The 24,903-nt window shown below is 39.9% G+C and overlaps 1 protein-coding gene across 1 annotated transcript; it reads left to right on the forward strand.

Annotated features, from left to right (window-relative positions):
* The first annotated feature begins 1,662 nt into the window (after nt 1-1,662).
* On the forward strand, nt 1,663-24,405 carry LOC145455343 (peroxisomal targeting signal 1 receptor-like). The gene is made up of 13 exons (XM_080333309.1): nt 1,663-2,989; nt 5,581-5,880; nt 6,164-6,278; nt 12,393-12,475; nt 12,536-12,582; nt 15,221-15,337; nt 15,635-15,790; nt 15,860-15,930; nt 16,376-16,579; nt 18,501-18,642; nt 20,937-21,020; nt 21,080-21,177; nt 22,155-24,405. The coding sequence occupies exons 1-13, from the start codon at nt 2,866-2,868 to the stop codon at nt 22,384-22,386; spliced, it is 1,773 nt and encodes a 590-aa protein (XP_080189435.1). The 5' UTR covers nt 1,663-2,865; the 3' UTR covers nt 22,387-24,405.
* Nucleotides 24,406-24,903: the final 498 nt, after the last annotated feature.

Genomic DNA, 24,903 nt, shown 5'->3' on the forward strand with positions numbered 1-24,903 from the left:
AACTGATTCCAAGTTCATAAAAAATCGAAGTAAAGTCACTTTCGTGCACTATAAATTTGGAATTCTGTCCTGATCCGGATCCGGCAGTTGGGCAAAAATGTGAATCCAGATCCGGTTAGAATCCAAAATCCTGATCTTGTAAATCTCTAGTAGGTGTGTGGGGGGAGGGGAGTAGGCGGTGTTATCGATTACTCTACAGCAGTGGTTCTTAACCTTGGCTCTAACGTCCCGATGTAGATATTTAGATTTTAAATGGGCGGAAACGCTCAAGGATAATATAGAGGGGCGTTGGGCTCAGGGGGCGGTATGGTGGGCGCTGAAGAAAAATGGTGTCGCAGTAGATGGTGTATTATATATTATTATATATATTATCATATAGTAGAACAATAGTTCTATATATCCCTGAGTTCTGATCGCAAATTAACATTCGACAAAATCCTCCAAATCCCGAAACTTTTCGTCGCGCTCCACGCGAAATAGGCCGCTACACCGACGGTGCTGACAACATGTTTCCATGAATGCAGTGGTTAATTTGAATTCATGTAAAATTAATTGCGCGTACATTTAGATCGCCAATTCCCCGTTAAAATACCGCCGTCATACTAGCTCAGGTTGTTTTCCACAAAATGTTTCGATAGGTGTCGTATCCTGCAGCGCGCCGTATCGAAATCTAATAAAGAGGAACTCTACCAATTGTGAGAGTGAGAGCTCTTTGTCTATTATAGAAATAGATGCTTTGAACATTTTTTGCCAAAATAAAAAAAAACTAAATATATTTGTATTTGTGAGCTTCAAAATTAAATCGTCAGAATATTTCTTCATCGTATCATAAAGCATGATACTGTTTAGTGTTGTGACCTACAACCTCACATGAACGTTATATAATATGTATTGCTCTGTTTGGAATACATTCATGTCATGGTTAATAACTGGGTGCTGTTCTAAATCCAATGTGAGCAATGTGATCATCCTCACCATCTGGTTCAAGCCCGATGTAGGCTACAAATCCCGAATTCACCTATGCCATTTGCTATACGGGGAAGTTATAATTGTATCGGGTTTCGTTTTATTGCTTTGGGTGATTAAGTAAATTAACTGGGAATGTGGTATATATCTTTGCTCATATTGAATTTAGTACTGCACCCAGTTATTAACCATGACATGAATGTATTCCAAACAAAGCAATCCATATTATATCACTTTCATGTGAGGTTGTGGATCATAACACTAAACAGTATCATGCTTTATGATACGATGAAGAAATATTCTGACGAATAAATTTTGTAGCTCACAAATACTAAATACAAGTATATTGAGTTTTTCATTTGGGCCCAAAATGTTCAAAGCATCTATTTCTATGATGGACAAAGAGCTCTCACTCTCAAAATTGGTGCAGTTCCTCTTTATTCGATTTCGATACGTCTCGACTCGTACTGGAGTAGATATTTTCGTCGCTAGTTATACTTGAGTAGCTTTCTTGACTACTTTGACCACCTCTGCCCCGTAGTCCGTGCTTTCTAACACGTCACCTACCACAATGGTTACATTTATGGCTCGTCGAATGTTACGGTTCCTGGTTTTGAAATAATACCAGATGGGCTACACGCCAGCAATCTGACGATCTGGCTGGCCTAACGGAGCAGAACGATTATCGAAGGCTGTTGGAATTCTTTTTGCAGAGGAGTATGGTGTATACGGATCGCGGGCAGTGTGTATTCTGTACCTTTTTGACTCTATATGCTCGCGAGCGTCTGTAGCGATTTGGATTTGTCGAATAAGTGTCCATCAGCGCATATTTGCGATGGGTAGGGCACATAAGATGGACAGGACAACATGTCGTTCATGAACTAATGCGATCTTACTGGCGTCTGTACGTGGATTTGTGAACGGTATAGTCGCGCCGACCAAAATCCTGTGTGCAGTATATATTATAACAGCAGTTCCTAGGGCCATTTATCGCCTCGATTGACAGCGATAACGTTCGGAACGAGTATGATACGGTGACAGCACGGTCGCACGCGGTCGGTGCCCAACTGCCCATGCAGCTGCGTTCGCGGAAGTTACAATACCTATTTATGTCGGTCGGAGGCTGTGGTATGTCAAACCTCGTAGACTGATCGATCGATTGATTGATTATAATCATTGGCAACAGCGATTGAATGTACTTGCTAATGGTAATCTGTGAAGCATAACTGTTCACAGTGCTCAGTTCTGTTGCCAAAACTATTTGGGTCGTATATAGATCGATGAATATCACGCTGGTGCGAATGGTTAAGTATATAGCTGGGTATATTTTAAGCTCTACTAATACTGTCACCAGGTATACATGGTAGTTCCGTCGGTCAGTAAAAAGTTGTGTTGTGTGTGGATTCGATTTGTGTATCTCATGAGCATACATGTTCAGTGCTATGGGATTTTTTGTGCAGTGTGTCCACCTTGTGTTACACAAATTGGTTTGATGTCACATAGGGATTTGCGCTGAAAGCTCTAGCCTGCGTGAGAAATAGGCAGACAAGTATATAGGGAGTGTTGGTATCAAAATCAGTGAGTGGAACCCACTGACATAGTCCTATTTAACAATTATAGCTTCACGTCGGTTTTTGTGGGGTCACTTATGATAGGATCACTGAACAAAGAAGTTATAGAAGTCCTGATCAAGATCATAGCAAACTTTCGCATGTTTAGAACGCTCGGTCTCACACTCGCGTTCAATGCGTGGTTTTGTAAAATCATTGGATATAGCACCAACTTCATTGATTAGGGGTCTGTGAGCAATGAGCATTCATTTCTATGGCTGAGTCCCTTTTAACTCGAAATATTCCTTAGTGGTAGATCTTCAGGTTTCTACTCATTAGTTTAGTTACTATGTCGTCCATGAAGGATCTTGTTTCTGGTGCTTGTGGAGGCAGTAATCCTCTTGTGAAAGCCACCCAGCATGTCAATCAAGATATGGTATTTGGTCCTGCCGGAGTTATGAGAAGGAATAATGGTTTGTTACTAGATTTTTTTGTATCATGCTTACCATACCTCTGTTTGTTTGACTACCTTTGGATTTTGCCATCCACTGATGTATTCCTGGTAAACTAAATGCATAGGCCTAGCCATGACCATGATATGACCATGATAGTGATGTAGTTATATCAGATGACATCGCAACGCTGACAATGTGGGTGTAGGTAGAGGCCCTATTGCCTACTCCAAATAATCAGCTTTATTCAACCCGATAATGCTGATTTGTTGCGACTCACAAACTTTCCCCATTGTGGCCCCCAAATTTTTGTTCTTTCATTTCATTGTGGCCCGTCCCGAACTTGAAACCAAACGCCCGAACTATAGGGATAGTTTAGTGTGGGTTTCGAAGTCCACTGTAAATGATGCCTACCAAGAAATAACCTTCAGGTGCTGAGGTGTTTATCACCGAGTGAAATTTCAAAACACAGAACCACTCGAAGAAGCGGAATTTCTTGATAATTGTGTCGTCGTTGTTGTCGGTTTGTGTGTTTTGAAGTAAAATCAAATCGGCAAATATACAGTTCGCTACTCTCAGATTTAAACTTTATTTTGTTTTAAGCATCAAATTACCACAACCAACGTTCATTCAAAATTTCGAAAAATATGTCGATGAGGATAACGATAAAATATCATTCATCATGATAGGTAGGGGTTGTAAATCGTAATAAAATATTTATATATATATAATCCCTGTTTCTTTAATCACAAGCCTTTTGTTTTGAGTATTTTCGACTTTGACATATGATACTAATTATTGTGTAGCGCGGCCCACGAATAGATTTTGATTTTCTATAAAAAAGTTCGCCCATCCTTGCCTAAGACTATTGAATATTCGCTATTGCTATATACCAGTGGTGGGCAGACCTGCTGCATGCGAGAGCCGCATATCAAAAATTTTAGCTTTGAAAGAGTCGCAACAAAAAAGTACAAATTTATCACGTCACCACAAAATGTAGGTTATTGAATGAAGTTTATTATTGTGTGGTGATACGATGCGTCTCCCAATGAGCTGCAAAGTGTTGGAAATCAGGCGGAGCAATTCTTCAAGTGCTGATGAGAATTTAAGGAAGATTTCAGCTCGGTAATCTCGACGGCATTTTCTTGGCCAAACCCTGCAGTTATTGCTAGCCTATGCAAGGTTGCCGGTGAATTCGGCCCCACAAACTTGGCCCTTGGGAAATTTTGTATTAAAGCGTATTAACAACTATTAATATGAAATATTAAACTAATAATATTAATATCAAGTGATTTATCAATATTGTCCGTAGGTTAGGGCATGCGTAGATCACACAGTCACGGCGTGATTAGATCACGTGATCACGAATTGCGTAAGCGCGGGAGATAACGCGACGCTCACATAGATATCAACCACGCGTGGTCTGCTTGTTATTGCAACTGTAGGTTGGGGGTGGGGTATTAGGGTTGCGTACAGCGGATATTAGGGTTGGGGGAGGGGGACAATAGGGTTGGGGAGGGGGGGTATTAGGGTTGCGTACAGAGGATATTAGGGTTGGGGGAGGGGGACAATAGGGTTGGGGAAGGGGGGCATTAGGGTTGGGGGAGAGGGGATATTAGGGTTGGTAGTGGGTTAGGGTCCAAGTTAGGGTACACCAAGATTGGGGTGCCCTGACATGAATATCCTCCAACCATAATCCTACAGTCGCTGCCACAAAATAATCCCCAACAAAGCCTCAGAGAAGCGGAACGAAGCTGCAAAATCGGTCGTTGCCATTCAATGTTTTCATTCGCTAATTCCAGTGACCAATCAATGTGAACCTGTAGCTTACGTGGTGGAGTCTTCGATATCAGGTTCTCGCACTGCGAGATCTACCACGGCACGTGATTCTTCAGTATCTGAGAATTGGTATTGGTAGCACGGAAATGAATGTGACTTGCGCTGGCGTAATTAAATATCAAGTTCATTGTTGAACACAATGATTTGTCATTGATTGATGACCAGGCATCCATCATCGCGGATTTATGTGAATTCGATTCGAGAGTTCAATTGCAAATTTCTAACCCCGTAGTGCCACCTTCCCTTGAATTTTACAAGTCTTGCCTAAAGAATAAGGTAAGAAACAACACGAAAACAATATGTATATTGTTAATACGCGATAAAATACACATATTTATAATCCTCTCTAGCAACATGGCGCAACGCATGTGCAATCTTTTTATAGAGCCGCATGTGGCTCGCAAGCCGCAGTTTGCCCAACCCTGCTATATGCGGTTGTTGCTCATTGAAATATAACTGTTGTGACGATTTCACTCATCAATACAATTCAAATCTATCCATGAACAAATTCACAAAATTCAATGTAAACTGAAGATAATTACCGTACAACCTTGCAAACAATGTTAAAGTAGTCAAAGAAATCCTAAAACAATGGCTTAGGCTTAGTGCTGAATGGCTACAGTCATTTCAATGATTTCAATGGAAAGTTGCTTGTCTTCCAAAATGGTTCTTTCTCAGTTTAGGCGTATCGCCTTACACGAGCTGCTACAAACATGCTCTTTCTATAAATAAGAGATGAAAGTTCTCGAGAGGTGCATTGCCATATTTTTCAGATAATCATGGTGCGGGTGATGCGAGACATGGTTCAGCTGCTGGCTTCCCTCATACCTTCCACATGGGAGAACTATTACATCAAGCCAAGCAGCTAGAAGAAAGGAAGCACGAATCTCAAGGTTGGAAGGCATTTCTACAGTGTCTACAGCCATTCAATTATTCTGTGTTTGTAAATCCACAATTTGCAACTGCCCCAAAGCAATGGAAGAACGACTACCAAGGTTTGCAACAAACCGCTTATGAAGATAATCCTCAAAAACATGATGCCCGTAATCCATCTGGAAGCTTTTTGATGCAAGGTACTATGATTTTTCTCTGATGGTATGTTGTCTCTAGTTTAACACGTACATAATTAGCAATATAGTTTGATACTGCCCTTGTTTGCTGTGATTGCCTCTTCATCCATGTAGTTTTACTCTTCTAATTATTAGCTTAATGAGACTTATCTGTATTTCTCAGATCAATATACCTATGTCTTGACTCTAGCAGACATTTCTGAAATCCGTCAAACTTATATACAAAGATTTAGCCAAAACGGATCAGTTTCTCAGTGTTGTGAGGTATTAATTGTTTCTTGTTTAGATGTGAAGCAGATATCTGGCATGGTTTGGCCTCCCATATTCAGACCACCGGCTCCATCAGCACTACTCGCTGGGCCTGTTATTCGGGAGGTTCACCACCCTATCTCAGAAGAGTGGTAAGAAACTGATATTGCTATGTTGCTTCTAAGTTGATGTGTTCCGATGTTCTTTTATTCAACTTGAAGTTGAAATTTACTATTGCCACTTTGAGCCTCATTCCTGGCATCAAGGAAATTCCTGCAAATCTATCATTAAGGCTTTGCAGAATTGTAGGTTTGCCTGATTCCATTTAGAGCATTGGTTCTCAAACACGGGTCCGTGGCGGGTTACCTGTCGGTCACCCCAATATATTGGAATTTTGTATGTATATTGCAAAACCAAGAAGGTGGACACTTGTCAATTAATTTGACAAATAAGTCATCTAACTTTAAAATTATTTAGAAGTGGGGAAAGTTTTTCTGCATGATGTAGTAATAGAGTTCATGGTCTACTTTAGGCGTAAGTTACAATGGTGCAAGTGTTACACGAATATGCCTAAAACAGTGGTGCATGCACCACTAGAGCAGGGGTGTCAAACATACTCCCTGTCGTGCGATTTCATTCGGCCCGCGAAGCCATTCTGAATAGATTGAAAAATTAATTTATTATCCAGCACATTTCTAACAAATGTTGACATTTTAGTAGGGAATACTTGCGTCAAACAATCCCGCATGACAGCAAATGTCAAGCATGGATAGGCTGTCCGACAGTGGTGTTATAGTTTACCTGTATACATCATTATATAGAAACAAAATCTGCCATATTAACATTCAATTCCAACACTGGATTTCGAGTTTTATGAAAAAATTACCATGGAGTCGTTGTTCACAGAAACTAAAACGCCAGTGCAAAACTGTTATATTCAGGTTACATGAAGAACATATAGTTAAACGAAAATATGCTTCAAATATATTATATGTGATCACAGTGTTGTATGCCTTCTGACTCAATAGTTCCCGGTCTCCAGAGCAACCCGTATCACGATTTCATAATAGCCTAATGAACCAAATTCCACATTCCGCATTTCTTGTAGCCTGTTCCTCAGATCACTCGCGCAAAATGCAAGGCTAATGGATACGACTAAACAAAGGGAGCATTGAAATACCGGTATGCCAACTTATATCGCCGTTAGAGCCACTGTTTTAGTGGCTGTATACAACCGGTAAATTATCATATCTGCCAATTTCGTTTTTGCGACTGACGGTGTTGCTAGAATAAAACACCTATGGTCCATGTCCAGTCCATGGATTTCGAGCTAACACTATGAAATCATTTGACTTGTGCGGCCCGCGAGCGACCTGACGGTATGAATCCGACCTGCCACGTTAGTTGAGTTTGACACCCCTGCACTAGAGGTAGGCCTACTTGGGAACATCTCAAGTGGTTTTAAAATTTGAAATTCATGAAGTGAAAAAATATGTAGATCCAAGATTTCTAGTTTGCTTTGTATTCAAATGCTACTGGGCCTACCAAAATACAAGTGAGGCAGGGAAGCTTCGCGTCCTCTTCACAGTTCTGAAAATCGTCAATGCACAGTTGCACACCTGTGGTTGGAAGAAACCACAATTACACATGCAGAGATTGTCACCGTTGTGCAACCGCGGGCCAAGTCAGGAGAGATCTATGTACTCCCAAAATATGCAAAGCTTATTTTAAAATAGCTGCCAGAACCTTTTAGAGTAAATATATCAAAACCCTGTAAAAACTTACTGCGCTTCGCGTGATTTATGATTTCATGGATTTTCTTTACCTAGAAAAGGGAAGATTTTGATCTAAAAAATCCAAGTTTTGGCATTTTTTGACAAAACTTAATTTTGATCAAATTTTGACCTCATGTATGTAAATTAGGTGTTTTACCAGTGTTGGATTTGTACTACTTATCTTCATTTCTGGTTGAAACTGTCTGTCCTTGTGAAGTAGTTTGGCCTGAAAAAACTTACTTCACTTGAAAACTGACACATTTTTAAATGAAAAAACTTTATTTTAACGAAATATGTACCTATGAAGGATTCCAGTCGTTACATCACGCCTTATGGCTAGAAATAATTAAAATTTGTTGCAGTACAACGTACAACGACTTACCTGCATTCTCGGGTGGAAAGTGTTGTCCTAACTACTTAAGTAACTTGCCAAGAATGGAGAAAGAACGTTCAACAGCAGCAGTTGTTGACTGGTAACACTGAACACTGGTAACACCGTGTTGCTTCATTCTGGCAACGTTGTCTACATCACAATTTTTCGTCCTGCGTTTCTCGATATAAGAACCAATGCCCAGGCAGTATTGCTTCAGTTAGGATATTGTGGTACGTTCAGCATAACACCATGTCAATCTAATTGTTTCATTTGGCGGTTTATGATTCACAATTAACGGTAGTCCCATAAAGTAGGCTACAAGCTGTAAAATGTCAAATATAAGTTCACCGACAGTGCAGAAAGAATCTGAAGGTGGGCGCGAAGCTGCGGTCGACTGCATTTTTTTTGGCGCCCCGCGCGATTCAGCTCGAATTCATAGCTCTTGTTCTGTGTTGTCCTAATTTAATATTTGATAATTATCTCATCAACGTTCATAACATTCCATGCCATCAAACTATCCGTTGGGATTGCTAGTATTCTGGTTCCATTTTGTGATATGACGATAAGAGAGGCGCAAAATTTTAGCCATTATGAAGGGGGTCGTGTCTAAAAAAGTTTGAGAACCACTGGGCCACACGATTACTGTATCGATTTAGGAATCCGGCCCGCCAACTACTTCATTTCCCAATATCCGGCCCGCCGACTGGAGAAGATGCCCGCCCCTGGCTTACGGCATAATACAAATTAGAAAGAATAGAAAAGTTGAAGTATGGTTTTTTCGACCACAAATACTGCACTGCTGTTCAGTGTTCACTAGCGTTGTTCAAAAATAAACTTTTTCTTTGGATTTCGCTGACTACTTGATAAAATTGTTAAGTTGATGAAAACGACGCTGCACACCAACTTTGGCTCAATTCCAACCAGTAGAAGCGATTTTCTTGCAGTAGAAAATTTTGAATTCATCAATAAAAAATATGATGATGCACACCAAAATTGGCTCAATTCCAACCACTAGTTCTAAGTGAAGTTTTTGCAGTAGAAAAATTTCCAGTTCCATGATATATAATAAATAATTGAAGAGTTAGTCACCGTAAATACTATTTTATTCAAATCCAAATTTTTATACTGCAATAACTTCTCTTCCAGTGGTCGGAATTGAGCCAAATATGGTGTGCATCAACTCTACTAACAGCCTAACCATTTTACGGGGTTGACAGAAAAATTTGGTAAAAGTCTGTTCTTGTTTTTTAATGAACAGATAGGGATATGGGGATGCCGAACGATCTACCAGTTGGGCTCTCTTTAACTGGCATCCACCTCGACCTAGTGCCCGATGTCACGGTCTTCTTCGATGTTATTCTTTCTTCGTCGGTCCTTTTTATAAGCTATTTCTTGCTCTTTTTCTTTCTTTATCGGGGTCTTTTTTTCTAGGCGTTTTTTGTCGCGTAAGAACAGCACCACAGTAAACGAGGACCCCAGAATAACCTCCGGGGGCGGGAATCGAACCCAGGCTGCCTGCGTAGATGCCGCCGACGCTCACCACTACGCTATCTCCCCCATGTGTGTGTGTGTGTGTGTGTACATGTGAAGAAACTCAGAATCCAACTACACCAAGATTTATTGTTCATTAAATATCATCATTTAGCCCAATGAATGACTTAATGCAGTGTTTCTCAATCACGAGTCCGCGGACTCATTTGAGTCCGCGGAAGGTCCTTGGTGAGTCCGCGAACACATGAATTTTCAGTAACTTAATCGGCTCGGCACAATTTTTCTTCCACTTCCGATATGATTTCGGAACATGTAATTGACAGACCTACGGGGCTCGTTCACTTTCGGACCAAAGTCATTGCAGCCTTACGGAGAAAATAGCTTTTTGGTCCGAAAGTGAATGAGCCCCGTCCTGGTCCGGTTTCGTCAAATTCCGATTTGAGAATTAGGCTGAGTGATTTGCAAAATACCTATTTTGAAATGTTAGTAACCTTGATAGCTGTCATAAAATATGCATGGATACCTCAAATATGTGACTGGCGGCACTCAACTTCAATAGTGCTTTCAGAACTACATTCATTGCAGTAGAATTTATTACCTCGGTGACTTTTCGGGTTTCTCTTATCAAGAATTAACGGCACCATAAAAATGATAAAGAGTTTGTATACAATCTTCTTTCAATATTCCATTAATATATTCCGCTGATTGTCTGTGTAACGTCTTTTGAGTATTGTATAATTTGATTCTCTATTATCCCTTTATTATGACTACCGGAGTACTGGTACAGCTGACTTTGGCCAGCTACCGTTCCTTTTTATCATTGCATTGTTACGTCATATTTTGCCAATTGGGATTTTGTTTGAATCTCTTTCTATATGCTTATTGTGCCGTTACCTCTTGTTGATAAGGGGCATACGAAATTCCTGCAAGTTAATAAATTATACTGCAGTGAATGTAGTTTTGAAAGCAATATTAGAGATACCTCAATAAGCGATGTTTGGCCACGTATGTTTCAAACGCAAGAACAACGAAACAGCACCACTACAAATTGATCAGCATTCCAAGCATTATTGGTTCTCCTGAGATTTTCTGTGTCTTGGGCAAACCAGTTGGTTACAAGTATCACAGGCAAAACGGGTATGCTTTGCACATCTGTCGCATCATCCTGGTTTGATACCAATCACGCCAGGTATAAAACCCCTATTATCGCCAGCTGGAATTTTTCAAAATGCCCTACATTTATGTTCGAGGTAGCCTATTGCTAAAATTGTCATAATCAATTCTATCACGGTCATAAACTCTACAATTTTGGTCGGATTGAATTGAATTTAGTACGAATGGACTCGGAATTTGATGCTGCGTGTTCACTATTAACAATTCACATACAGAATATGCCAGGTATAAACCCCTGGGGCAGCTCTTTATACACACGTGTGCGGGACCGTAACTGCCGTACACCAAACCCCCATAATTGAGAGGGGACCTCGAAGAGGGGCCAAAACTATTCGTGAATTAACATAAATTATAGAGTGTTTTTTGAAAATTTATGCAACTTTTTAGAAAAATGATATCATTATATCATATTCCGAAACGTCTCACTCAGCTCGACTGATAAATCTGAATGCATGAGCAGAGATAGCATTAAAAATTTACTGCTATATATATATAGATGCAATCCCCGATCATGTTGACCGATTCAATCATGAATTATGGAATATTTTTGCGCCTCGCGCGGTTTATTCGAAACAAAACGACTGAATGAACGGTACAAAAAATTCGCTGAGAAGTAGCGGTAAAAAGGTATCGGAAGGGGGGTCTGGGGGTAAAGCCCACCAGAACTTGGGTTTATGGCCTGTGTGGCCCAAGACCAACGTTTTGTTATTGAGGGGGGCTGACGAAGTGCTGTTACGGTCCTGCACGTAGGCACATTGCACAGGTTTCCGGCGCGATATACGCTGAGTGCTGGTAATTGATTATGGTGACTTGTTCACTTACAGACTATTTGGAAAATTACAAATCGTAGGGACATGTGCTAATCACAGAAACAATCTATAGTTGTCTAATATAAGTGGAACTCGAGATGTGGACTGCATTACTGAATAGTTGCTTGAATTGCAAAGCCGACAGATGTGGAAAGACAGATTTCGGAAGGCTTCCTTGACTCAATTTTAGCTCATTTTTTTGTTGATACCGTATTACACTCTCTTGGATAGAAAAAAAAATATTTTTCAGTAATATATAGCTTGAGTCCGTGGGTATACTGGCGAGCTTGAGATGAGTCCGCGGGTAAAAAAGGTTGATAACCACTGACATAATGCATTGTATTACCGTATGTTATTGCTGTTCTATTTTCCATAAAGGTTGCGACACTTGAGCCATTGCTGTAAAAATGTGTATTATTCGTATTCAGCCATTTTAGTCACAGATTGCTACCCTGGATGTTAATGAAGAGATGCTTAAGTACACCTTCATTAATACATAGAATTTGGGTAATCATATGCGTATATTGGTTAATCTGAGCTCAGTGACATATTCATATTTGAATAGGTTTGATATGTTACTTAAGTAAGAATAATTTTATTCGGACTTGTATGCCATTTGAATAACCGATATACTATACTACTTAGGTCAAAAGATTATCAAGATAATGAACCAAGACTTCTCGACACCAACACTTCTGAGATGGAGGGTCAAACATCTTCAACAGCTGGTATGTACAAACTAGCAGCCCATTTCCTCTGTTATTCATTCATTCAAAATTACTTTTCAGATCTTGGATCACAGAAGAATGATGTCTGGAGTCGGCAATTGAATGACGTAAGTTTTACAATATTACTCCCACTTTTATTAGGGAACCACAATATACTTCTCTACAGAGTTGGGTATTTTATATCCTTACCACGTTACACTTGACACCAAATTCCTAAACTCGACTGTAACAAATTAGATGACTGAAATGAACTACAAACTTCAATTTTCGAGATTTAATCAGAATTCAGAATCAGCATTTGTTTTTTTTTGTCCTCCAGCTCCTGTTCATTACCTCACATTGCGCCTTATGTATTACATGGTACAAGCGCAGTGTGTGTCTTCAATGAAAGAAAATAATAGAAAGCCGGTAATTGAAATTATTTTGATTGATTTACATTTTTGACCTTAGAACCAAAAAAGATCTTCCGGGGTGTGTATAATTACACTCTGAATAGGATTGAAGCTTTTGTTTTCACATTTTCTTGGTGAGGAATACGGTGAGATCAATTTACTGCTTCCTGTCACATCGTATTGTAGCCCCACCACATGCCACCAGTTTTTTTGGTAATTTTTTACATGTATATTTTCCATAGCCTTCTTCGCAGTGGCGTATCCAAACTTGAAGCTCTGTCCTTTTGAAGATCACCAGTGAAGCTGGCACTTGGCATTTTGCCGGCTGATGTTGAGCAGAACCAATCATGGAAAGTATAGGTCAAAATACGATAACCAAATCTGTGCCAACAGAAATAGTTTGTATACAATCTAAATATAGTACATTGAGTTTGAGCGCTGTCTTCGCCCCGATTATTCGAAATTTCATTCCGGTGAAGTCATATTTTATGATACGATTGTTGATATACAATGTTCTCTCTAATTCTCTACTAGTTGCTGACGATCAACCCTGACTGACGAGCGTCAGCTGAAATTATTGAGAAGAAGCTTTTCAAATTCAGCAATTTCTCATTTTCAGTGTCGTCAGTAAGCGAGAATTAGCGAAATCTTTCTGAGCTGCTTTCCCATTCAGCAATTTGTATTATCCGTGCTACGAATCAGCAAGAATCGACGGTGCTCGAAGGCTAGGGTTGTGTATGCATTATTATGTGAAATGGAGTGATTGACATCTTCTGCTACGTTGTAATGTGATGCGTGCTCGTATCATCGCTGGATCCAACTATCACGACTGCTGCAGTTACCAGTTCTCTTTGCCTATTTTATATCTCCATGGTTTTGAGACAATGCCATTCGATTTATGTTGATCATGGATTGTGATGTCATGCTGGCTCAAGACTGACTACGTGAAACGAAATTAATTAATGTATGAATATCTGACTGAGATGAGAAATACTACAAAGGACGTAATTGATTTGTGCTTATGCTAAAATATGACAGATCGGAAAATGGGTGGTTTGTTCGTGGTAACAGAAGATGATAAAGGTCTTGATCATCTGAGATTAGTGTCATTACAGTGGGGATTCCGTCAGTCCAGAACAGAGAATATAGTTCACCGAGGGCTAATAGTACATACCGGTATTCGTTTGTATGTGAAATAGAGTGATTGGATTGATGTATTGTAATATGATGCGAGCTTTGCTTCTCTTCCAGCTCTTATCTTAGCATGTGAAGGTGGAGCTTATACTGGCAATGATATATATCGTACAGGTATGAGCACGAGGAAGGTTATCTCATCCTTGTATAATTAAGAGTTACGCGTCTACTTGACCCTAATAAATATGTTGCTGTAGCAAATTTGTAGAATTTTCAAACCCTTCTTTTTAATTAGGCTGGGCACGGCATGCACCTACTGGCTTCTTGCCACCTTGGACCTTAATCTCACGACATATGATATATTCAAGTCGAGAAATATAAGTTACTTCAAAATCCAGGTTCTCGTTTTCCTGAATTGGAATCATCGGAAAATAATTTATTAAACATCAGACTAATTGTTTCTCTTTCAAGCTTGTTTCCAGGCATTGAAGTACCGTAGAATGCTTCTTAGTGTTAGGGATGACTTGATAGCATATGTCGATAATTTTGAGAAAATAGTTCATCATCATAATCTTATTAAAATTGGTAGGAGAATGTGATATGCTTATATTCCCATTCTCAAGGGAACATAGGAACCATCTGTGAATAATTAATAGGCCTAATCAAGTCACATGCTGCAGCAGATCTTTCAACTAATAAGCTATCGATGGTTGACTCAATAACAGATGTTCTACAAGAAAGCAATATGCGGTCTTGGATGGATTTGCCGAAAGTACGATTAGTCTCTTGGGATCAATCCAATTGATACAAACTAATGTACGGCTTCCGCAAGTAGAGAGTGCATGCTGCACAAAATATTAGCACCTTTCTAATTAGAACAAGACACTAATTTCTAATTTTAACAAATATTTCAGATCTTACCCATGGGCCGGTTACCTAGGATATACGGTAATGAAGTTTCATGGCCTAACCCAAACTAGCCCTGCCCTGATCTAGCCTCACCACTAACCTAATCCTTGACAATACAAACCATAGCCCCACCCATAACTCAACGACTGTCCCCCGACATGACATAATTTCTCACCTAACCTCTAGCCAACCAATCGTGTTTATTTTGCTGATTTTTGGAAATTGACAAGTTAGATGCAGAGGCATTACTCCTCTCATTGTATCTGATATGGGTGACGTGATTGCATGGTTTGCATAATATCCTTGGCAGGTTGAAGATCATGTCAACGCATCACATGAACTCTCTTCATCTGTCGCCGAATCCGCAATGGCACTTCTGGAGAAAGTAGAATCGATAAAATCATCAGAAGCTAAGTATTCTCGAGAAGTAAGGGAAATTACGCATCGTCACTGTCTAGATGGGTGTATATTTGTCATTAAACAATATATTTCGTTCTCCCTTCTAGAATGAAACGGACAATGCAAATAGCAAAATGTTAGATATCGCTTTGCGAATGGAAAAAAGTTGACGCTAAATTTGTTCTAATGTGTCACTTCATCAGTTAATTCTGCTAATCATCAAGTCAAATATAGGATTGTAAGAGCAATACGTGTGATACTTTTATCAAGTTGAGCTGCCATGCTCTGAGAAGGCCAGTGCCGTAGTTTTACCTGTTTACTTCAGGGTCTACCTTATGGCTTCCGAAAGGATAATCCGTATCTGGACATGAACCCAGAAGATGCCTTTGAAAAGGGAATGCAATATATAAAAGTTTACGATACCATAAACGCTACCTTGATGTTTGAAGCTGCTTTGAACAAAAATCGCCAGAACGCAAATGTAACGTACGCCTTTCACTATGATTCGTGGGATATTTGAAAGTAATATAATCTCGATCTAATCCTACAGGCTTGGCTGGAGCTCGGGATGGCGCAAGCGAAGAACTTGTACATTTATGACGCTCGCAGATATTTTGAAAAGTATGGTTTGAGATTTGTATTTTTTTAGTCAACATTGCTGTATCTACTACAAAAAATACATGCTTGATATTACATCGTACTATTCATCGTGTAATGATTCCCACATCAATCTCAGCCCATTCGCGTCTCAGTGTGGGCTGCATCTTGTCATTGTAAATATGTATATTATCACGACCTGCGTCTTTCTGTATATTCTCAACTGTTAACTTGTAAGCCTACTGTTTCAAATTTTGCGGAGTTTGATTGCAGGCAACATGTCTTCTGTGTTTCTCAATGTTTTTATGATTTGTGAAGTTAGATAAATGTGTTACGTATTCGCTATACAGTTGCCATACAGATGGTTATTGCCTGATTAGTTAGAATTTTTGCTCGAGTAAATCGCTGAATCTTCGCTAATAGTTTTTGATGAATTGTTCGATAGTAATATGTTACCTTTATTTTGCAGCTGCTATGAGTACGACCCAAACATGACGGAATCGCTGCTTGCAGTGGCGTCAGTTATGCAAAATCATGACAAGGAAACCACATGCAGGGCTTTGGTAGATTGGGTAAAAGTTCATCCGAAATACAAGCATTTGAAGGCGGATAACAAGACTCGAATTGAGCTGGCATCTAGCAGCGGGTCCCGTGGGAATTATTATGTGGATTGGTAAGAACGTCATGATAGCTGGTTATGCATTAGGACAGTGGTTATCAACCAGGGTTAATCTGCGGTTTTGTAATGATTAGTGTTAGAGGTACTCTCAAACGTTCAATATCACTAATTGGGGCAATTACCTTGTCGCTTGTATGCAGCAACTAAATTAAGATAATATGAAGCAAACAGGTACCCAGTCGAGTGAAGGTTTGAAAATTTTTCAAATTTATCAAGGTAACCATTCATTAATTAGGGGTAAGTACATATGTACCTGCCTATAATAGAAGAATCGTATAAGCTTCCTTGTGTTGATGAACTTGCACATATAATGTGAATTAGCCTGAATAAGCTCAACTTTCGCTCTTATTACGGTAACAACTCCATGTGAATTAAAGATGAAGTTTCATTTACACAGCAGATTATAGCATGATGTGATGTCACCAATACACGTGTGCACAACAAACGAAATGCATACTTGTCTAATGAGGATTGCCATCTCTCGCTGTGCAGTGTACTTTTGGTTATCCCTAATTGAGAGCACACCAGCAAACTGAGACGTGAGATTCTGGCACATGTAGAAGTCACTGTCTCTAATATCGCGTCGCTTCTAATTACTCGTGTTCGATCAACGTGTTACTAATTTTCTCACATGAGCAGCAGCATGTAAATGGAAATACCTTGTGAATTATTTCCAAATTGCATAATTCACCAACTAGTTTAGGCCGGCACAACTGCCGGCGCCTATGAGACCGAGTATACGGTCTCTCAATCTGGCATCCACCTCAGCCTAATTCCGATGTAGCATTCTTTGATCATTGTCTTTCGTCTGACCCTTCTTTGTAAAGACGTTGTGAGCACAGTGACGTAGGGGAGGAGGAACCCAGGTAAACGTATGTTACTTCTGGAATCCGAGAATCGAACTGGGGCCTCCATCGCCAAATGTCGGTTATACGCCAACTCCCCACATACAGTAGCATTTGTTAAGGGGATGACTGAAAAGAAGGCAATCGTCAATGGGGCGGTGATATTTAGGTTCGGGCCTTACACCTTTTTATCTAGTCACCACTATCAGAATCTGTGGGTGAATACGCGAACAGTAACATGATGTAGGTTAATGAACTATTTTATTTTTTTTAGTCATCAGCTATCCAAATCTTGCACTTGTGGTTCTTGAATTGAAAGGGGAACTACATTTCCCGCGTTGAGGTGCCGTGAGCGCAAAAAGGTGTACCAATGTACTAGGATGTTGGTGTATGTGCATTGTGCAGTGTGCAGGTGCAATTATGCAGAGCCACTGGATGAAATTTCATCCCATGGAGCATTACGGGTCTCGAGCCTCTTTTTTGTTCTAAAGTGATGCATTTATTATAAAAAGTATGGTCATTAGCACTCATTTTCTGCCCATTGTCCCATCTTCTGTTATTGCGGGCATTTATTTAATTTGGTATGAATGTTTGCCAAGAGTATTTCCGCGGCATTTCAATTCTCAAGAAAATGCTCATTTGTGGGAAAATACGCCAACCACTCACTCAACTAGAGCTGGTCTAAGTTGTCATCCTTGGTACTCTAGTAGAAGTAGCATGTAGCAAATATGTATGTATTCTAGGTCTATTTCTATGTAAAAACCTGAAAACTCATAAGGTAAAACTCGTCTGCAAAACCTACTGTAGTACTCTAAAAACGTAGATGTGCTTCATTACTGACCACCTCAACTTGAAACCGTCGATATTATCCAGAACGAAATCTGGCTCGAAATACTGCAAAACTATCTGGTAATACCATGCACGTGGAAGTTGGCTGTCAACGTTGAATACACTGCAAGTACAATCAGTTTGATAAGATGTGGAGACAAAGTATGCCGGACATCCTAATCCGGTCTTATGTTGCCAGAACTTGCTTTTCAAACATCACAAAGGACTCATTTTCATTGCAGTCGACTGTTCAAAGAAACTGAAGGCCTGCTGGTTCAAGCGTTACGATTGAATGAAGAAAATCCCGATCGGGATGTGCTGAACGCTCTAGGGATGGTCTACAACTTGGGCTGTGAGCACGACAATGCAATTGACTGCATCCAGGTATGAAGCCATAAAAATTTATTTATGTTATGCTCAGGGCTGTGGAGTCAGAGTCGGAGTTTGGCTGATTTTCGCTTGATGGAGTCGTAGGGACGAAAACTGTAGTGGTTGGAATCGGAGTTGTGGAAAAAATACTGACTGGAGTCGGAGTTTGTGAAAATGACTCTGACTTCGACTCTGACTCCAACTTCTTTATCATGAAAACAAAGCCTTTCAAAGGTACTAATAATAACTATAATAGGATTTTTATGTACCATCAATCGCTGTGGCCAAACCGCTGCCCGCAGGCCAAATGTGGCCCGCGAGAAGGTTTTGTGTGGCCTGCTAGGTTATTCTCGAAATTAGTTATAACATCAGGTAAAATTGCAAGGCCAACCAAAATTTGATAAGCCTGACCACGAAATTTGATGATGACTAAAACATCAGCTTCGACGCATTGGTGTAACCAGAGGCCAGCCACGTTCATCGCAGATCTTCGTATATGACCATGACCATAAACATAAACTAGAATATTCCGTAGTAGATATATTTGACTTGAAATTTTTCTTAGCACTTCGCATGATTTATTGTCACATTTCTTGCATTTAGTATTGGAGCCCCCTCCTGGAAATTAGAAATATGCGTAATTTACAGAATTGAGTCTAACTATACTCGCAATTAGAAGATAACATGTCGTCCAACATGCGACTTCACTTGTGCGCTCGAAGCGAGATCGTCGGCGATAAAACATTTGCACAAAATGAGTGAGGCGTGTTCACCGAAACCGTCGATATTGCTATGTCTAAAACGCCTAATAATCCTGTCCTTGCCAAATGAGCCCATTGCTATACAGAGGCGACCCCCAATAAATGCAAGTAATATATTTATTGATCGAATTCATTCATTACCTTTGAAGAAATTTCGTGCTTCGTGCGACCACCAGAGCATGACTGCACACTGTCCAGTTGCACACTAAGTTTTCATGACATAATTGTTATCAATTTTTAAGCTTAGTCATATAAGTCTTGTTTTCAATGTTACCGAATTCGATTCGTTCCTATTGGGCGACTAAAAAAAGGTTACCGTATCAACATTCAAGTTGCCTGCGCAATGGTTCGTAAATCTCACGTTGCCCTTCGGTCGAAAAGGTTAGCCGCCCCTGATATGGATAAAATCGAACATTATTTGCAAATTACAATTCAGTTGTATAAAGGAAGAAAAAAGCAATATGCATCTTCGCTATGCAGTCACAAATTGATGCAATTTTTGGAATTATACCTTGATATTGTGAGTATTGTGACGGAGTAAATATATCGTCTGGTTCTAAAATTGATGTAAATATAACCAAACGCTCCTTCCCACTTGACAAAATTAAATATATTTGTAGTGTAGCTTAGCTGCTTTGGTCGAACAAATGAGAAAGAGTGCAAGTCTTTGAATACTTTACTAAGTGCATGTAGACTAGACATATGCTATTTCACGACTTCCTAAATTTTGTATTAGTAGTGAGTGTATGTGTGCTTGTAATCAGTACAGTATGTAATGAGAAAATTAGTAAGATGCATCTCTGTATTCGTTGCTAATTCGTACACAAGAGCAAAACTTCGATTGCTTTATCTGCATTTTCATTATACGGGATAGGATATAATATATCGTGTTTGAAGGATTCATACATATGTTATTAGAGAGTCCATGTTATAAAGACTTATACAATATGAAAAGATATTTAGAAAGGCATTCTTTCATGTTAATTGCATAAAGAATAATTCGAGCTGAGCCACAATGAATCAATTTTGCATGCCATCCTTAATCATATGTTTGCAATTTGCATATGTTTAATGGTTATATGTTAGTCATTTAGCTGTCAATGTGCCATATAATTTTCGAAGTAAATTTGTAACACTGTTTGAGTCGGAGTTGGTACGTTTGAAGACTCGCGAGTCGGAGTCGGTCCATTGAAAATATGTGGAGTCAGAGTTGGATTCGGTGGTAAAATTTACCGACTCCGCAGCCCTGGTTTTGCTATAGTACATAATCAACATCAGTTTCATTTTATTGGAAATTTCATCAATTACACACTGAGTGATATAATGGAAGAGTATGCACATTGCACACACGATGACAAGTCTTTCGAGCAATGTCAAAAATGGAATATTGATGAAGAGGTGTGTTTCAAATCTTGTGGCATTGCTCGCAGCCATATCAGCCTAATTCTGTTGGCTATTATTTGCCTAATGAGAGCTGATTATTTCCTGGTGGCAGCGATGTGTTTTTTTCGGGTTAATTGGTTTCCGATAAATGACAATCTCTTCAAGATGGCTCTCTCGATAAATCAAGAGGATCCGGTCATGTGGAACAAACTCGGCGAAACATATTCCTGTTGTGGAAACTATGCACAGGTAAACTTGATTTGTAATGATGTTTTGAACCATATTCTTATGATGTCACTTGCTTTCAGGCGGCTCATGCTTTCAAGAAAGCTTTGGAACTTCACCCAAATTACATAGAAGCAATGTACAATCTTGGGTGGTCTTGTACATATCTGAAATGTTATCGGTATGTTGTCAATTAATTATCTAGTTATACCAGAGGTGACCAAACTGTGCCCACAGACCACCTGGGGGTTGGATACTTGCCGTTGCTCTTGGACCCTCTATAGGTCGATCGACCCAACTAATGAGAGGCTTTGTCCCGCGTCTTCTATCGGTTATTTCATCACTAACCTTTATGCAAACAATTGCACTCACCTTGACTATATCTAAGCGTTATATCATAGTGTCCTATATGGTGTGTACACAAGCATATCGCACGGCTCACTGAAATTGTTAACGTCACACTCACACTCTCCCTTTCGCTAAAGGTAATTTTGGACCGGATTGCCGAGCGCGCGAAATTTGATGAAACAGGTAGCAATCGAAAGCTACCGCGGTACTGATTGCGAAAATATACATTTTATTCTGCTTGTGGTCCTGGAACACCCCAAAATCAGCCTTGAATGTTGCATTGTAACAGAGCTTGGTATTGTGACGCTACCATGCCGTCTGAGCAGCTCATGAGCAAGTGCGCACGAGGCACGATAGTGAGAGTGAATGCCCAATTGGTTGCACGATAATGGCTAATACGCTTGAGGTTGGCGTTGCTCCTCACCTGCACCCAGATGACAGGTAGAAGTGTCTCTAAAATACATGGCTACACCAGTATCAAATATTATATTAATTCTTGCATTCACTCAGCACGCATGGCTGTGATTAAGTGGAAGTTGGAAGTAGGACTGATGAGAGAGAGAGAGAGAGAGTGTCTTTATTTTCATACAACCAAAATACATGAAAACAGACGACAATGATGGTGGTACAGAAACTATACAGTATACATGCACAGTATTGGGTATCAGATAGGAATGATCAAAACGACCGTGAAGGTCGATGCAAGTCGGAGCTCATCGATCCGTTAGAATTTTGAAAATCAATTATCTGATTCATGCCATTTCCTCATGCTGTACCACAAACCTAATTGCATTTCTTCCTTTCCTACAGGCAGGCCATGGTACATCATCTGACCGCCATGAGTCTGCAACGCAATTACGGAAAAATTCTTCATTCGATCACTGGAGAAAAGTTCTACAGTTCTACAATATGGCCGGGTGTGAGAAGGATGGGGCCTAAAGTAGGTGACCCCCGAGTGGAGAGTGCCGCGGAACGGTTTGATTTCGAGGAGATGTATAGAATTGTTGTTATGGACCCGTCATGGGTCATGAAAAGTCAATGATGCTCTTGCAAGGACTCTTACAGAATGTTACCATTTTCTGTTGCGGTGGAATTTTCATGTGCGAATGCAAACTCAGTTGGACATAGTATGAACTTGTTGTATCGATGTAGCTGGACGTATTATTAGCAACTACTATTGGTTGTCCGATAATGGAAGCATGCTCGTCTAGGATGAGCACTCGAGTAATGTGTTTGATTGATCAATTGCCCATAACCAGGGCTAGTTTACATTGAAGTTTCTGGGATTTACATGCTACCAATGATGCTGTAATGTCTACGGACAGATGAATGGGAATTAATATCCTAGGCTTGTATTACCTGGTGATGGTACTATACTTGACTCCTCTGACAGTGGTAGAGGTGGTCAGTAACGAAGTACTTCTACTTTTTGGAAGTACTCAAGTAGTTTCCTCTACTTCTGGTACTTACTCGAGTACATCTGATTTTATCTACTTCTACTTCATAATTTTTTCTGATCTACTTACTTTTCGCTATTTTCAGTTTGTCAAGTAGAAATAGTTTCATCCTTCAATACGAAAGATAGCCTGAGGAATTTCGGGGCCGTTTTCACGGAGTGCCAACATTTAATATTCATAAGAGTCAAGTAAAGCCCAGAAATTTTGTTGCGCTTTGCGCACAGTATAGTTGTGGAGTGACAAATATGGTTAACGAAAGTATCAGTGAATATAATTTAGGTACCGGATTGCTTGGTTCCGCTCACATCGCATTGTCGCCCATATCAAATATTACGTCACAATAAATATGGCCCGCCATAACGTTTGAAACAACCTTTTCGCAATCTAGCAATTACATATTATAGTAATCTGACGTATCTAACGTATACTAATCGCGAAAAGTGTTGAAACCGCATCCGATACAACTTCTCTGTATTGCTCTTCGCCTAAACTTGGGCCTAATAATATGGGGTAGGGTAGGGCGCCATGCCATGATATTCTCTAAAACGGGGTCTTCTAGTAAACAAAGGGTTAGTATCGCATTTTCATATCAATACTATAATTCGCATCCCGTGATGCGAAAGAATGCTTAGTCGGTCGAATATTGATACCTTCTGGGATGCATCAATACCAATCAAGCTCTCCGCATAGCTCAATTTGCAGCTTTTGACAGCCCATGCGAATGAATTAAGACTGTTATTAAAACTACTTACTTACTTGAGTACATTTAAAGTCAGTCAATTCTACTTCAAGTAGATTCAGGCTGCTTATGGAAGAAGTACTTCTACTCGTACTTGAGTAAAATTTCGTCGTCCCTACTTCTACTCGAGTAGCTTTCTTGGCTACTTTGACCCCCTCTGGACAGTAGTACATACGTTTGCTTGAAGGCCTTTCTACTTGCTCCCATGAGTACTGCTCTTTGGGTACTTATCACAAATTAGAGCTGGGCAGAATCGAGTGCATGTGTACTTTTATCCCGAGTCTAGTACTCGGGTAGCCCACCACTCGATAAGTCTCCATAACAGTAAGAGTGACTTGAGGTGTCCAAATGATTATTTTGGATGACCATTGACCATGTAGGGAATATCAAATATACGAACAGTGATATGTCATCACGATTTGAGACGTTACTGCAAGTCTATGGCTTCTATACAGAAATGCTGATGTCATTCTGCTGCATGCTTTGAATGATATGCTACTGCGCATTAGCGTTGAAGGTACCCACACTCCCACAGTGAGAGGAAAGTATCGCAACGACAAATTTTGTTCACGAAGCATAACGGAGCGGTAGTCGAAAATATCTGCTCCCACTACTTGGTCGCCTTGTGCAAATGTGTTAGATTAGTTTTATGTCGTATACCACTGTGTTCTGTAAAGTTTTGTTATTGTTTGGTTGGTTCGACCATCTAATTTATCCAAAAATGATGATATATTCGGAAATTATTTCCATCTCCGAAGTTCAAATTTCAAATTCTGACGTGACCAAATTAATGTCCACCGTGTTTGTTGACATCATCAAATGTTATGCTGCCGATGTTTGTTTGTATTAAAATGTTATTGTGAAATTGTGTATTTTTTAGTATAATATTTGCCTAGATGGGGAGTAACGGCAGCAATATATAGTTCTGTTGCGAGCAATGATGCGAAGTGTAGGCCTATACGAGTGCTTTGCCATAACAGACCCCAAACGGCCGTGTCCGTTAGCAAAATTGAATATCGTCCCTTCTACACGCTCGGCGAAGCACATGCTTGAATCGGGGTTTTGGATGGTGCTGTGCATTTGATGGCCGTGCTTGTTGGCTTGTCGAGCGAGCAATGAACTCGAACAGACTTGCGATGAATCGTGGTAGGCTACTGTTAGTTTTTCTGGGAAAAGATTGTTCGCACACTAGGGTTGTTCAGAATTGACCAACTTTCAAAAACTCTAGGTTTTCAGTCTGTTTCCCATGCCTTATAACATAAAAACATATTCTAGCTACTATTTTTCGTAATTCATCCCTTGCATCTGTGTGCACATGCACATATATGTATGTTTCATCGAGGTACTTGATCGGTCAATATAC

This window comes from Botryllus schlosseri, chromosome 14, assembly GCF_051294905.1.
Source record: "Botryllus schlosseri isolate E-star chromosome 14, Bs_hap1, whole genome shotgun sequence".
Classification (NCBI taxonomy): Eukaryota; Metazoa; Chordata; class Ascidiacea; order Stolidobranchia; family Styelidae; genus Botryllus; species Botryllus schlosseri.

Excerpts from the sequence above, each read along its gene's own strand:
- LOC145455343 (XM_080333309.1), top strand. The coding sequence starts at position 2,866 with ATGTCGTCCATGAAGGATCTTGTTTCTGGTGCTTGTGGAGGCAGTAAT. Across the intron at positions 15,931-16,375 it reads GCTCGCAGATATTTTGAAAA|CTGCTATGAGTACGACCCAA; the intron begins GTATGGTTTGAG and ends TTTATTTTGCAG. Across the intron at positions 21,021-21,079 it reads GTTGTGGAAACTATGCACAG|GCGGCTCATGCTTTCAAGAA; the intron begins GTAAACTTGATT and ends ACTTGCTTTCAG.